Raw genomic sequence first — 16,753 nt, 5'->3', positions numbered from 1 at the left:
CATGAATGTGGTGAAGCTTAGGTTGAATACCCTAAGTCAGGTTCATTTTAAATTCAGTCACAGTGACCTGTCTCCTTACTTTTAACATGCTAAAGTGCTTGGCCATCATGACTGTGGTGGAGCTTAGTTTGAATACCCTAAGTCAGGTTCATTTTGAACTTAGTCACAATGACCCATTTCCTTACTTTTACCATGCTTAAGTGCTTGGCCATCATGACTGTGGTGGAGCTTAGGTTGAGTACCCTAAGTCTTGTTCATTTTTAACTCAGTCACAGTGACCCATTTCCTTACTTTTACCATGCTAATTGTTTGGCCATCATGACTGTGGTGGAGCTTAGGTTGAATATCGTAAGTCTGGTTCAATTTGAGTTCAGCCACAGTGACCACTTTTTTACTTTTATCATACTATAGTGCTTGGCCATCATGACTGTGGTGGAGCTTAGGTTGAATACCGCAAGTCTGGTTCATTTTGAACTCAGTCACAGTGACCCGTTTCCTTACCTTTATCATGGCAATGTGCTTGACCATCATGACTGTGGTGGAGTTTAGGTTGAATACCCTTAATCAGGTTCATTTTGAACTTAGTCACAGTGACCCGTTTCCTTACTTTTAACATGCTAAAGGGTTAGGCCATTATGACTGTGGTGGAGCTTAGGTTGAATACCATAAGTCAGGTTCATTTTGAACTCAGTCACAGTGACCCACTTTCTTACTTTTTCCATGCTAAATGTGCTTGGCTAGCAGTAGTCGAGTGGTAGAGAGCGGTGGCAGACAATCTGTGCAGATCAAGTGGTGGTTATCTATTGGCGGAGCAGGATCTGGGGCCCCAAACTTTGGGCATCCAAATGTTAGGCTGCTAGTTTATGTCCTACATTGGGCCGTCAACTGTTAGGTTGGTTATCTGCCCAATGGGCAGCCAGGTAGGCTGGTTGAAGGCGAACTCTAGTGGAGAGTTGGTTTATTTAGCATTAAATGGTGGGCGCCAATAGAGAGGGGGGGGTGAGACGGAGGTAACAACTGTGTTTCAAGTAGTGTACCTGAGCGATCTGCTTGCAAGGGAGCAAAAGAGGTGGGGAGGAGACAAGAAAGTAGGAGCTGCGAGCCGGGCTTACGTATCTGAATCTTCGCTGTCCGTTCAGCTCTTATATGCACGGGCATGTCATGACCTGTGCTCCTAATTGGTGTGAGGTCACGTGTGCTGCGAGGGAAGTTGGAGATAAAACATTTGACGCCGGTGACTCACGAAGACAGAGGATATGCATTCTTCAATAGGTCCAATGATCCTGTCACGTGGCTGGCCGAGGTACAGGTTTAGTCATGTCTGGCTGATGCTGGCACTGCACGTGTTTTTCTTCAAAGAGGTTTTGTGGTGGTCACTTGGCAGGTCCTGGCGCTGGTTACATACTGCATATATGTAAATGCATATACACATATGCAGTAATGCAGACTGCTGCAGGGAAATTAAGAGCTGTAAAATACTGATGGAATACACCCCAGTTTTTTCAGTAACAGACTGTAACACGCCCAGCTCTAGTAATTTCTTGAAGTGGATGAGGAGGAAGGATTACTATGTCATGAAGTGGAGGAGATTAACTAGCTTTGGATGATAGGCCCAGCTGTGGAGGTGGTGTGTCTTGCTGCATTGCCTCTAAAATGAGCAAAGGAGGAATAGCAATTGCCCTTCATCCACATGGAGTTCACATACATGGGGCAACAAATGGTTGAAGGGTGGGTGCGTGCTTTAAATAGACCAGCCCCATTATAAGGGGAGAAAAGGACCTTTTGGTATATATGTACACATATGTATTATAATGGGGCAGCAAAGAAGAAAAAACAGTTAACAAATTCTTCCTTTATTGCAGTACACTGTATTTACAAATATGCTGCTACGAGCAACCTCTATCCCATGCATCAAAAACCTTAACACACGCTCAGCACATGGTTCCCTAAATCAAGTTAGAAAAATACTAACCAAGTTTTAACCGTTAAAACTATGAGAATGTGAGAAAAAAAGTGTCCATAACACCATTTCTAAGTTTCTTCAAGTTCCACCAATACACCTGCACAATCCTTCGGATGTAGAAAAACGACGGGTTTACCATGAGCTCCAATTCGGGGTTCGGGACTCAAACACCGAATTTTCTGGGCCTTGAGGTCATTCATAGCAGCTTTTATGTCATTTACTTCAATGCAGATGTGATGCATTCCTCCATTTTTATTTTTATCCAAGAAGTTCTGAAAGTCAAAGAAGTTAAATCTATTAAGGGCTAGAGAATAATATGAAACCTTGTACAGTATAACAGCTTTAACACAAGATACAAAATTGTTGGATACAGTGTAATAATTCTAATGGTTTATAACATTACGCATATTGAAAATCTATCAATACACTAAAGGCCCGTTCCCATTTATCAATTAACATATTAGTAGTTTGTACAGTTACTCAGATTATATTGCATTTAGCAGGAATGGTGTGGTGGAGAACAGGAATGATTTCAATGAGGTGCTAAGGTGGGAAGGGCGATGAAGGGGGTTTTGGATGGGTGTAATGTAAATATATGCTTTTATTTGGGTGTAAGGCAAATATATGCTTTGATTTGGGTGTATGGTAAATATATGCTTTGATTTGGCCATCCCCCATAAGGAGAAAGACAGAAAGAAAGAAAGAAGCTATGTCAACAAACCAATTCACTGTCCCAGATTTCTCTTGGAGGAGACCCACACACTCCCATATAGCTGGCAACAACCACTAGATTGATCCAAAAGTCACTTATGGTATAAACATGTTTATCTGAGTATGGCTTGGGCAGGGTAGTGTAAAATGAGGAGTTCAATGTCTTCAGAGTGATGATTGCACCTGGGACAGTATGTTTTTTTTTGGTCAGGCCTATTCTGAGTTGGTGTATTAGTGCTGGATGGTGACCTAAATGTAATTGTGTTAATATGACTCTTGCTTCTCTCGGGAAGGGATTTTTCTTTGCAGCCATCAGTAGGGGTTTGATGGAGTAGCATGTATGGAGGTGAGTCTAGGAGTGTTTTGTGATACGAGTGTAAATATGCTTTAGTATGTACATAAGAGGGAGGGAAGGGGGTGGATGGGAGTTGAGTATGTTGGGGATGGAATGGGTGGGAGTGTTTTTTATGGCTTTGTTTTTTGGCTACCTCCCTTGTAAGGGGGAAAAAGCCTTGGTATATGTATGTATGTACATGGTGTAGGTGGCAGGTTGTACATGTCTGACCAATATGTTGTTGTAATCTTTTGTTGTGTTCAGCTGGTTGTGGTTGTGCGATGAAATGTGATGGGTGAGTAGGGTTGAAATTTCTTGAATAGAACTGTCTACCAGTACCTATTATTTTCATGTGATGTTGTATGGGGGAGGCATGACTTGACTGGCTACCTCCCTTATACGAAGGATGAAGCCTTTTGAGATATAAATAGCTAGCTAGTTCTTTGGGAAGGATTTTGGTTTATGTGTTCAGATGTCCTCTTAGGCCCCTTTCACACTAGGCAACTAGTGACCGTCACTAGTTACCTAGTGTGAAAGTCTCAAGCAACCGCAGGCAACCAGTGACTGTCACCGAGTTGTAGAATCCTTTCTCATCATCTCATTAGTCGAGAGAATGGCATCAAAGGAGGAGGTGCTTCTGTTGGCTTTGCTGGTCAAGAAAAAGAGACGGTCGGTGACAGCAACTGCCAGTGACAGTCACTTGTTACTGGAGCAGGCAACAGCCATAGCCTGTTGTGCAACTGGGCAACTGCAGTGACATACTGTGAAAGGCTCAATTTAAAATAGGCAACTAGTGAGGGTCATTGTTATTATTTTCAATATTTTATTTTGTACATTTTGTAGACTGTCTATGTTTTCTTGACTGTTGGGAACCAAGTTATGAATCATAACTGAGTGTGGTTCTGAGGAACTACTTGTAGACTATGACTCATGTTTCCTTCTGCTGTCCCGAAATCCATGCAAGCTATTGTGGAATCATATGCGAGTGTGGTTCTGAAGAACTACTTGTTGACTTTGACTCATGTTTCCTTCTTCTGTCCCAAAATCCATGCATGCTATTGATCTAGTGCATGTATATAAGTACTGCAAAATTACATCTTTGATTTGGTTACCTCCCTTATGAGGGGGAAAGAGCCTGTAGGTATACATACGTGTATGTAATTATACTGGCAAAGGAAATTAAATCAATCAAAGTGATGATTCAGTATAATATGAACTCCCCTGCCAGGAGGTTGGGATGGTGCCCCTTACAGAGGACTTTGTAGTGTGGAATTTAATGAACCATGCCCTTGGTCCAACTTGCTAGCAGCAGGATTTGAACTGCCTTCACCTTTACCTCTGTCGCAACTAGCGACAATCCAGCCCACTTGGCCAACAAGTATCAATCAAGGTACGACAATCAAAATAATATACCCACCTGGATGGGACTATTGTCTCCAAGGGGATGAAGGAGCTCCAGCTTTGTGTTGTCCAGTTTGACAAACACCGTGTACACTCCATGCTCCGGCAGAGGAAGCACATCGCTTACTTCCGCCCCTAGAACGTCCCTTGAAAAAAGTAAAGAAAATACAACTGTATATAGGTACCACAGGTCTCTGTCCTTACAAAAGTGGATAGCTGAGTCATTAAAGCACATAACCACAGCCACCACCATCACATCATCATCATCCCATTTTCCACCAGACTGCTCGGGTCAAAAGCAGTGCATCATGGTACAGTAAACCCTTGATATAGTGGATCTCAATATACCAGATATCGGATATAACGGACAAACCCGATATAATAGATTTTCATCTGTTATAGCAAGGGATCCTTGGTTATAATAGATCTTCGGATAAAATGACAGACCCGTCTCCATATCATTAATTATATCGAGGGTTTACTGTAATTTCTAATCCTACTAATTTCTAATGCTGGCCAAACTTCAGGATATAACAGATCTGTCCAGTATTTCCATTGGATATAACAGATCTGTCCAGTATTTCCATTGGATATAACAGATCTGTCCAGTATTTCCATTGGATATAACAGATCTTCGGATATAACGACAGACCCCTGTCCCCATATTGTCTCTTAAATTGAGGATTTACTGAACTGGTATTCTACAGCAAAGCACAAAAGCCAATGAGATTGAGGAAGAGGAGAAGGAAAAGAACTTGCTTTGGGAGTATGCTGGCCAACTGGATTGGAGTGCTAGCATCTGGAAGTGAGAAGCTAGATGGATGGGGGGGTCAAGTGGCACTAAATTTATGATGGTAGTTTGTGTACATGGTCCTGAGCTCCAACAAAAGCATCACTGGTCTGCCAACTCAGAGAATGCATAATGATCTTTTTTCTGGGGGATGGGGGTGGTATTAACCCTTGTGTTGCCAAGGGGTTTTCCTTGGTTGATTAAAACTGCATGGCAGCAACTAAAATAAATCAAATAATAATAAAATGGAGCACAAGAGTTTATTGAGATCGGCTCAAGATTGTTTTAACCCAAGAAATACTGAACGTCTTGACTCTTTCATATACTTACATACATATACCAAAGGCTTTTTCCCCCTTATAAGGAAGGTATCCAAAACACAAAGGCATAAAAACCACTCCCACCCATTCCATCCCCAACATACTCCACTCCCCTCCACCCCCTTCCCTCCCTCTTATCTCAGATCCTCCTGGATGATGGGTCATCCCTGCATCTCGCCCACTGCCCTGGGTCAGAGGCAGTGTTGCTTAATAAAATCACATGGCAAAAGACAGGAAGAATATACAAAATATTACTACAAATTATTTAAGTGTTTCTCTAAAGTTGAAATTGTTGAGCATAAATCCAGCGGTGCATAGTTGCAGCTGTACCTGTCACCTCTGCCCTATGTGCTTGGACTGTCAAGAATTGGAAGAGAGTGCAGGATTTGAACCCACAACTAGGAAAATGCAAGACCAGCACACACACTAAACTGAATTATGAGCATATTCTGTCTGCTGCCAAGCAATCTTACTCAGATGTGGGGAGCCCCCAAACAGTGAAAAAACTAATTCTATTAATTCAATTAATACTTAGGATCTATCTGTCTTATCTCTAGAATACTACTAGGGGCTTACCTGTACAGGGCTGTGCTCTTTTCTAGATCTGGAGTAGCAATGGCTACATGATTGAGGCTCCCTAGTTTCCAAAGACCAGCTGGTATCTTGGCTCCATCCTGGCACAGAGCAGTTCCTGTGTGTACTTGCCGGAGGGCACGAGTCACGAGGAGAGCCTGAGAGCCCTTCTGTGCAACACTTTTACAGAGTCTAGTAAACATTTTCAATATCTGTGATAGACAGTCAAGCCTTATATTCAACTACACCTGAATATGGTTTGTACGTTATACAATAGGCAAATAATCAAGTATACAGTATCTATATTTCAGTGCAGTTTTTGACTATAGTGTGAGGGTCACTCAAGCCTCGACAACTGGGGCATTGTCCACAAGTTCCTTCTCTTCACTCCGTCTTTTGTCTTCGTTTTCGATTGCCTCGAGAAGTTGCCGTTCTTGCTCCTCTCGCATCGGCTTTAAATGCGTAAAATAACGGTAAACCCTGAAGCCACTTAGGTAAAATCCATACATCGTCAATCCCACACACGTCCACACAAAGCCACGATGGAATCTATCAGCCCATCGGCTTGGGAGAGGGCCCTTTTTCAGCATAACCTTTGTACTACCACTACAGTGTGGCTCATAAACTGAAATGTAATTTAGATACTTTTCTTAAACTTTAGTTGCAGCCAATTTATTAATGCATGAGTGAGTGAGAGAGAGAAAGAGAGAGAGAGAGAGAGAGAGAGATAAAGGAAGAGGAAAAGAAAGAGAGAGAGAAGCCAATCACTGAGAAAGGCCTTTAACTGCAAAACATTATATCTGTGCTGTCCTTTCAAAGTAGAATAGAAAGAATGCACTTCAAAAAGCACTTATATACTTCATATGATAAAATACAGCACAGCTACCCTTTCTTTACAAAAAGGATTGTGGAACCAAATAAAATAAAATTCTTGTGCAAAGACATTAAAACACACACATTATATATATATACACACACACACACACACACTTCAACGAATGGACGGCTTAGAAGACGTTCTGAAGAAAACTGAAGTCTGTGGATCCCAACGCAAAGAGAAGTGCCTAGTGTTTTTACAGGGTGGGGGGGAAATTGCTCGTGGAGTAGTGGGAAAGTAGGGAAAGAGGAAAAGGGGAGGGATTACTTAGGGAAATGGAAGGAAATGAGGAGGGAGTAGACTTGGCCCAGGCAGACAAGCGAAAGGTAAACAAAAGACCCCCCGATCAGCTGAGCGATGATGAAATGTCTAATAAAAATGTAAAGATTAGAAGTATAGAGAGGAGAAATACAGTAGAAAGTGACGAGAATATGTTCCAGGGATTTAAAGAGGGTGGGGGGGACACAACCCCCCCTGATAAGACTAGAGGAGAGAGTTGGTAAGGTGATCGAGGAATTGGAACGTAGGTTAGGTAATGTTGACTCCATTTTCCAGAGAATTGAAAGGTTGGAAGAACTAGAGAAGGCAAACAGAAACTTAACTGATGAAATAGAGGACCTAAAAAGACAGTTAAGAAATGTAAAGGAAGAGAATGAAAAAATTGAAGAATAGTAATGAAAACAGAGAGACAATAGCTAAAGAAGCTAAAAATTGGAGATCAACCCAAGAAGGGAATAAGGTTTCATTCACTGACATAGTCAAACAGCAATTGAAAGAACATAATGAAGACTCAGTTATTAAAGTGATGAGACAGAAAGAGAATATAGTAAGAGAATTAGCTGACAAAAAGAAATGTATAATTATATTAGGAATGGAAGAGAAACATAACCCAGATAGAACCGCAAGAATCAAGGAGGAAAATGAAAGAGTAAGCAGTTTATTAAAATTAGTCCAGGAAGATGAACCAGAAATTATAAAGGAAATTGAGGAAAAATTCAGACTCGGAAAATATAGTACAGATAAGACCAGACCAATTAAGATTAAATTCAGGTCACAAACAACGGCAGAGAAAATTCTATCCAAAACAGGGAAACTAGCAACAAATGATCAATATAAAAAGGTATGGATAAAAAGAGAAATGAATAAGGAGGAAAGAGAGGCAGAAAAGCAGAAAAGACTTGAAGCTAAGGCAAAAAACGAGGAAAGAACGGAGTCAGAGAAAGAGAGATTCTATTGGAGAGTAGTGAACATGAAAATAAAGCAGTTCGACATACAAAAGAAAAACATAAGGGAAACAGAGAACACAATGGAAGTGGCAGAAAACTAAGAGCGTCTTACACAAATATAGATGGATTAATAACAGGATTGAATGAACTGAATGATTATTTGAAGGAAAAAGAACCGGACATAATGGGAATTGTAGAAACAAAATTAAAAGGCCCACTACCTCCCAACAGTGTAGGACATGATGCATACAATTATTGGATTAGAAACAGAGAGAAAAAACAAGGGGGTGGAGTTATGTTCCTGACTAAGAAGGATATAAACGTGAAAGGTGTCATATATGGAAAGAATACAGTAGAGATGATTATGATAGAAGTGGAAGACCGAGATAAGAGCAGAAAATTTGTGATCAATTATGTGCCTCCGAAAACAGCCTCATGGGAGGAGAGTGAACATAAAAGTATGTTAGAGGACACAAAGATAGCATTAAATAAAATAATGGAAGACGGAGGAAGAATAGTTATGATGGGCGACTTTAATTGCAAGGAAATCTGCTGGGAAGAAATGACAGTAAAGAGTGGTGATGACTCATGGGGAAATGCTCTACTTGAGATGATTACTGACCATTCAATGACACAATGGATACAAGAGAACACTAGGTATAGAAATGAAGAACCATCGAGACTAGACTTAATAATTACATCTGAACCTAGAATAGTGGACAAGATTGAATATAAAACACCAATAGGTAAAAGTGACCACATATTGATTGAACTGGAACTTAATGAAGAAAAATATATGAAAAGAAATGAACAATATAGAAAAGGAAGAATGATGTATGAAAAAACAAACTTTGATAAAATAAGAGAATTCTTCCAACAAGAAAACTGGGAAGAAATATACAAAGAAGAAACATCAGTGGGAAGAAATATACAAAGAAGAAACATCAGTGGAAGAGAAATGGAATATTTTGACAAAAATTTACAAAAAAGGAGTGGAAAAGTATGTCCCAAGACAAAAACAAGAAAAAGAATATGTAAAATGCTGGTACAACAAAAGTTGTAGGGAGTTAAAAGACAAAAGAGACAAAGCCTGGACCAGATGGAAAAAATACAAAAGACCTGAAAAATGGAAAATATATACTGGTTATAGAAATGAATATGTACAAAAGTGCAGAGAGGAAAAAAGAAAATATGAAAAAGATGTTATAGAAAAGTGTAAAGATCAACCAAAATTATTTTACAGATTTGTAAACAATAAACTGAAAAACAAACAAGACTTGGAGAAATTAAGACAAGGAGTTGAATACACTGAGGAAATGGAAATGGCAGAAATTATGAACAAACATTTTAAATCAGTGTTTACAAGGGAAAATATACAACCTGAAGAGATTGAGTGGAAAGAAAAAGTCCCCCCTATGGAAGAAATAGAAGTAACAAAGAATGAAGTATTGTCACACTTGGGTAATCTTGATGTCAGAAAATCGCATGGGCCAGATGAAATAGCAAACTGGATTCTGAAAGAATGCAGGAAGGAACTGGCAGACAAAATACATAGCATAATAAGCAGTTCCTTAAAAGAAGGAAAAGTTCCAGAAGATTGGAAAAAAGCAAATATAGTACCTATATATAAAGGAGGAAATAAAGAAGAACCTACCAACTATAGACCAGTCTCTCTAACAAGTACAATAGCAAAAATTTGTGAAAGAATGATCAAAAGTAGATGGGTAAAATACTTGGAAAAAAAACAACGTACTAAATCCAAGGCAATTTGGATTCAGACAAGGACGATCATGCGTCACCAATTTAATATGTTTCTATTCAAGGCTAATAGATATAATACAAGAAAGAGATGGATGGGCTGATTGTGCATTTCTAGACCTAAAAAAAAGCTTTTGACAAAGTACCACATAAGAAGTTGCTTAAGAAATTAGAATATGAAGGAGGAATACAAGGTAAATTGCTAAATTGGATGGAAGACTTTTTGCAAGAAAGAAAAATGAGAGTAGTGATAAGAAACCAGCACTCAAAATGGAATGAAGTAATAAGCGGTGTCCCGCAGGGAACAGTTCTGGCCCCAATAATGTTTGCTATATATATTAATGATATGGATGAAGGAATTGAAAGCTATATGAGCTTCTTTGCAGATGATGCAAAACTACTGAAAAGAGTGAAAACTGAAGAAGATTGTGAATCACTACAGAGAGATCTAAATAAAGTACAGGAATGGAGTAGGAAGTGGGAGATGGAGTTCAATACAAAAAAGTGTAGTATAATGGAATTTGGAAAAAGCAAAAACAGAATAACAGGATCATATAGTTTGGGAGAAGAAGGAATAAAAAAAGTAGAAAATGAGAAGAACCTGGGAGTCATTGTTATGAATAATATGTCACCTGAGAAACATATAAATAAGATTTTTGGAGAAACTTATAATTTAATAAGAACAATCAAAGTGGCATTTACATACCTGGATGAAGAAATGGTGAGGAAAATCCTAATCACCCTGATAAGACCAAGATTGGAATATGCAGCAACGATATGGTCACCAAGTACAAAAAAATGTATAAAAAAACTTGAAAGAATACAAAGAGCAATTACAAAATTGGCACCAACACTCTCAAAACTATCATATGAAGAGAGACTACAAAAACTTAAACTACAGACACTAGAGCAAAGAAGAGAGAGAGGAGATTTGATAGCTATTTACAGAATCATGAAAGGCATAGAAATTACTGATAGAGAGAATCTGATAAAATGGGATGACAGAAATACAAGAGGACACGGAAAGAAAATAAAAAAAGACAGCTATAGAAGAGATTTGAAAAAGAACAGCTTTCCTCACAGAGTAATAGACAGTTGGAACAAGTTAGATGAGAAAGTGGTGTGTGCAAAAACAATACATGAATTTAAAAATAGTTTAGATAAAATGAGATATGAAGACGGGACCCCACGAGCATAACTCCCCTTCCCGTAAAATACAACTAGGTAAATACAATTCATCTGCTCCCATTATCCTTTTGATAATGTAAAGAAAAAGTAGCTGTAGTTTTTTATTATAAAGATTAACAACATATTCCGAATTCTTTAGTTTCAACACCAATAATTTTCAGGGCCACTCATTTCCAGGCCTGATCATGGAAGGACTAACCTGAAAAGAAATTGATTTAGTGGCGAGATTATTGACCAATGGAGTGCACTCCCTGAGAGTGTTGTGACCATGCCATCAATTGCCTTTCAAAACATGTTTTGTAGTTGAATAACATTCCTAACTCATGCTTTTCATATGTCCAAACCACCTCAAAAATCTTTGATCTACTCTATTTGACAGGTCTCTTACTAGTTACATTACCTCATCTCCAAACTTCTCACTTCATTATTGTAATAGCTATCATCTAAAAAAAAAAAAATAAAAAAAAAAATAAATACAGTATACATACATACATACATATACCATGGCTTTTTTCCCCTTACAAGGGAGGTAGCCATAAAAGGCATAAAATCATTCCCACCCATTCCATCCCTGAATACACTCCACACCCCTCCACCCTCCCTCTCATCTTAGCACCTCCTGGATGACGGGTCATCCCTGCACCTTGTCCACTGCCCTGGGTCAGAAGCAGTGTCGCAAGACACAGCACATCCATAGCAAGGCCACTTCATTAAATTGGCGACCTCCTCCTCCATCACCCCATGCATAAAAGGAGAAGACGGGGAGAAATCCCTTCCAGCTGCGTCAAAATTTGCTCACAAATAAATAAAATAAAATAAAATCACTCTTCATTTCTGCCTCCCTTCGTTTAAGTCTCTGCTCCATAATCATATACATAAAAAAAAGACTGATAATCTACTCAACTATAGACCAGTGTCATTCACATGAAAGGACAAGAAAATAATTAAATAATAATGGATAAATTGACTACAATGACCTGATATACGATTTCATCAGAAACAACAACAACTACCTGAGTTATGATACAATTTAAAGACAAGAAAAAAAGACAAATTAAACAACAGAAATTTGTGTGTGGACAACATACACATGCCTTGGACTTGTAAATGATATTTGGTAATAAAATATATATATATATATATATAATGCAGGGTTCTCATACACAAACACATTAAACAAGGAACATCTACCCCACCAAATGGGATGCTATAGCCGCAGACTGCAGCAACTAATGACTTGCCATCAAGGAAGCAGATGAGAGAGGTTCAATGGGAAGAGAGGAGAATGTAAACAGCAGAAGGTAACATTAGCGTTCACAAATACAGACGCTCCTCAACTTACGTTTTAGTTACGTTCCGAACAGCCGAACGTAAGTTGAAAATGAACGTAAGTTGTTACTGTACTATACATCTGTAAGTTCTATTACTGTATCTTATAAAACACCCCTAAATCATTAATTATACACATAACATTGTAAAATAATAACATTAATTTCAAATAAATTAAATTCAAGCAACATAAATTGAGATGGTGGAGGAGGAGGGGGAGGAGGAGGAGGGGGAGGAGGAGGAGGAGGCAAGGCATGTTCAGTTTGTCGCTTGTGTAATGTAAACAATGGACGCAGCGTCATGTGCAAGTATCGTTTGAACTACGGAGAGCACGCTAAACTAAAAAAATTCACTCAAAAACTTTTTTCTTTACAATTTTTTTTTACAGTCAGTTCAAACGTAAAATCGAAAAAACGTAAAACGAATGAACGTAAGTAGAGGAGCGTCTGTACAGGCATGGACTACATCTACAACAATTGCAAGTTATGATGCTGTTCCAGAATCTGGTTGTATAGCCAGAATCAGAACCCTTACATGTCTAAATGGCATCCCTGGGCAAAGTTCTCAGTGATGCTCCCCCACCCCACCCCCTTTCCCCCATCACCACTTCACCATTCCTTACTGCCTATAGTTGTTATTGGCTTGCAAAATAATTAAGCAGATTTTAAAAATCCTAATTATTGTCCCTGTTGCAGAAAGGTTAAAGGTAAAATATTTCATATTCTGTTCATTCTAATGCAAAATTCATATATTTCGGTAAAATACTCAGGGCTCCTTTGACTTTTTTTTTATTATAATTATTTTATCAGCCTTCTGGGTGGCATGTCCAGACTAGAATTGCCATCCCCCTAAATGTACTCCCCCAGGGTATATGCTCCCCCCCCCCCCAATAGAGGGCCCTAGTCAGAATGAGAAGCCAGGTATGATATTTAAAGAGTAGAAGACAGGACCCTAAAAGCAATGCTCCTTCTGTATACAGTACTACCTCTCATTAACAGACTAAAAGGGGGGTAACGGTGTCCATTGATGTGAGTAATCCGTTGATTTGGAGTGGTTTTTGGGTGGCATAGTGATTGCACAGCACTAAACAACAGCACCAAAAACACAGCTAATTAACGTCCATTAATGAGAGGTAGTACTGTACTGCAATTAGGTACATACAGCAGGTAATGCAACTCAGTTACAGATTGAACCTGGGTGTATACTCCACTGTCTTCTAAAACTGAAAGATGCCAACTCTCTCTGCTTACAACTGCTACTAACAAAAACACCTAACTCTTTATTGTACTTAGAGGTTGCAATTCATTATCTAGATCATTACCTAATTAGCATCATTCATCAAAACATTCTTCTGCACATCTGTCTTCTTTGGTCTACCTACCTAATTCAACATCATTTGTAAAATTGCCAAGACTGCTAGTAATGCCCATGTCAATGTCATTCATGTAGATATTAAATAAATAAACAACAGGACAGGACTCGCAATAATAGATTTAAACTGGACAAATTTAGATTTAAGAAGGAAATAGGCAAGAATTGGTTTACTAATAGGGTGGTCAAAGAATGGAATAGACTTAGTAACCATGTAATGAGCGCTGAAACTATCCGTTGTTTTAAGAAACGGCTACACAACTTTATGGATGGGGATAACAGGTGGTGATGGATATGGAGCTGCCTAGTGTAGGCCTTATGGCCTCTTGCAGTCTCCTTCATTCTTATGTTCTTATAATGCTGACTTATCTGTTTGGTCTCCCCAATAAGACTTTTCCCAAATGATGTTTTCCTATGTGTCAAGTCTTATACAAAGACTTAAACTACATCCACATGGCATCTAGCCCATGCCTCTCAGCCCTCTATGCTTTAGAGTAATGGTAGAGCATTTTGTGGGGGCTGGGTCAAGTATCGGGTTCAAGTTTGTACACGTGTTGTAGAGTCTGGCTCAGTGTTTCTCAAACAGGTTCCACGTTATTGTAATAATATAATATAGACATCATCCTATCTAACCTATTATTATGATCAAAATAAAATGAGAAAGATATGGTATATGTGTTTTTTGTTTTTGTTTTGTTTTTTTGAACAGGGGTTCCTTGAGACATGCAATTTATTTCAAAGGCTACGCAAGGGTAAAAGGTTGAGAAACGCTGGTCTGGCCCAATCAATAGAGCAAAATTAGAGCTCTGGTTTCTAAATAAAAGTAAATGAAATAGTTTCTCTAGAAACTCTATACAGGTTATTCTTGACCAACCCAGTGCCAGACAACATCACCCTCCTGACGGAAGATACCTGTGCTGGTAGAAGAGGTGGACCACTACAGCTTTGATGATGATCCTCATTGTATTCAAAAAACAAAGTACCCAATGTTGCTGCTAGTGTACCATGTGTTAATATAGCTTGTGTTGGTACCTTAAGTCCCTCCACCTCTCCCACCACCCCTCCACCAACCCCTGCCTGGGTTGTATCCTCTAGATTCTATGTAAACTAATAGTCTGAAGATTACAGCATCTTGATTACTGGGAGTGACTAACCCAATTAAGTAGTTACTACCTACCATGGAGAAAGGAGAGGTATTTAATTTTTTAATGTTTTAAGTTATTCCATCTATTATCGATGCAGATGAGATTAATCTCTACTAAGACAACCTAAGGGACAATGCGGCCTCTGTACCTCCGCATGGTGGCTTAATCCTGCTTGGTCAGGTTGTATGTATAGTGAGAAATGCATGTGAATTTTGTTTTGTATGTTGTAGTGACTGTGGTTGTGAATGAAGTCCGAAATTAGTGTAATAAGCATAATCATACTGATTAAGTGCTAGCGTATATATATATCTATATATATATATATATATATATATATATACGCTAGCACTTAATCAGTATGATTATATATATATATACATATATATATATATATATATATATATATATATATATATATATATATATATATATGAACATTTTTAGAAGCTCTGCCAAGGGATTCGAACCCTGACCTGTGCGTGTATAATCATGAAGCCAAGACGCTAGTGACTTCGTCATTATGCACGCACAGGTCAGGGTTCGAATCCCTTGGAAGTCTTAAAAATGTTCAATCTGTCTTAAGTGTATATATGTATATATATATATATATATATATAATATATATATATATATATATATATATATATGCAACAGTGATCTTCCGCACCTCTGATGTCCACCGTTATGGAGAAGGGTTGGACAGCCATGAAAGTACTTTTTGCACTTATTGGGGATTGAACCCAGGCCTTCCACGTTCCATGGCAGGAATGTTACCCACTACTCCACACAGGTTTCATAATGTATGTAGAAAACTATAGAGAGTTTAGTTCCAATCCTCACACCATGACATGGATAAATGCAACATCTGTGGGTTCTCTGTCAGGACACAATTACATATAATGATCATGATGCACAAATTCTTGAAATATCATATTTCAAGAATTTGTGCATTACAATCATAACGATTATATGTAATTGTGTCCTGACGGAGAACCCACAGATGTAGCATTCATCCATGTCATGGAACTCTGCTCTCTATTGTCTAGATTGATTTTGCCCAAATATTGATATACGAGAGGTGGGCATTGAAACATGAGAACCATCATACTTAATATGATGGTTCTCAGCCATTTCAATGCCCACCTCAGGTACATCAATATTTGGGCAAAATCAATCTAGAAACCTTGAAGAGTAGCCAGACAGGTTAAGTCAAATTTAAGAATACAATACAAAAATACAAAGTGACAGTCACAATGTGAATTACAGGATCATCATCATCTTATACTGTGTCTGTGATGACATATCTTGCTAAATGGTCTGATGCCGTGGATAAAAAATTTGGGAAGTTTAATTATATTATCAATACTTCGACACTTTTAATACTGAATTAACACCACTAGCCACTGGATATGACTGGTGTGAAGAACTAAAGAAATGTTAGTGAATGACACTGACTAAATTATTTGCGTTGATAAATCCATACATATCAAAGCTACATGGTCTTAGATAACCGCTAATAGAAAACATTTTCCAAGATCATCCTGATACTCTCTCGTCTCGAATATGGTAACTCAGTTCATGTTTATACGATACCACGTTACTATTCTAATCGTATGAATAATACAATATGTTGTAATAAACATGCAAACCGAAATGTTCAGCTGCCTTCTCGTATTGCCGTCTGCAGTCAGCTGTGATTGCAAAATAAATAGTTTGAACTATATATTTTCGAAGGTGTTAATTGTGAAAATCGTATAGAATTAAATC

The 16,753-nt window shown here is 38.5% G+C and overlaps 1 protein-coding gene across 1 annotated transcript; it reads right to left on the bottom strand.

Annotated features, from left to right (window-relative positions):
• Positions 1-1,837: 1,837 nt before the first annotated feature.
• Positions 1,838-16,690, bottom strand: LOC143039614 (methylmalonyl-CoA epimerase, mitochondrial-like). The gene is made up of 4 exons (XM_076209875.1): positions 16,636-16,690; positions 6,096-6,304; positions 4,426-4,555; positions 1,838-2,235 (listed from the first exon to the last, which is right to left on the bottom strand). Exons 2-4 carry the CDS (start codon positions 6,293-6,295, stop codon positions 2,032-2,034), a joined length of 534 nt encoding a protein of 177 aa, XP_076065990.1. The 5' UTR covers positions 6,296-6,304; positions 16,636-16,690; the 3' UTR covers positions 1,838-2,031.
• Positions 16,691-16,753: the final 63 nt, after the last annotated feature.

This window comes from Oratosquilla oratoria, chromosome 26 (genome assembly GCF_046742065.1).
Source record: "Oratosquilla oratoria isolate Oo_2021 chromosome 26, ASM4674206v1, whole genome shotgun sequence".
Classification (NCBI taxonomy): domain Eukaryota; kingdom Metazoa; phylum Arthropoda; class Malacostraca; order Stomatopoda; family Squillidae; genus Oratosquilla; species Oratosquilla oratoria.
Note: the sequence above shows the minus strand (reverse complement) of the source record. Positions and strands in the feature narration are given on the sequence as shown.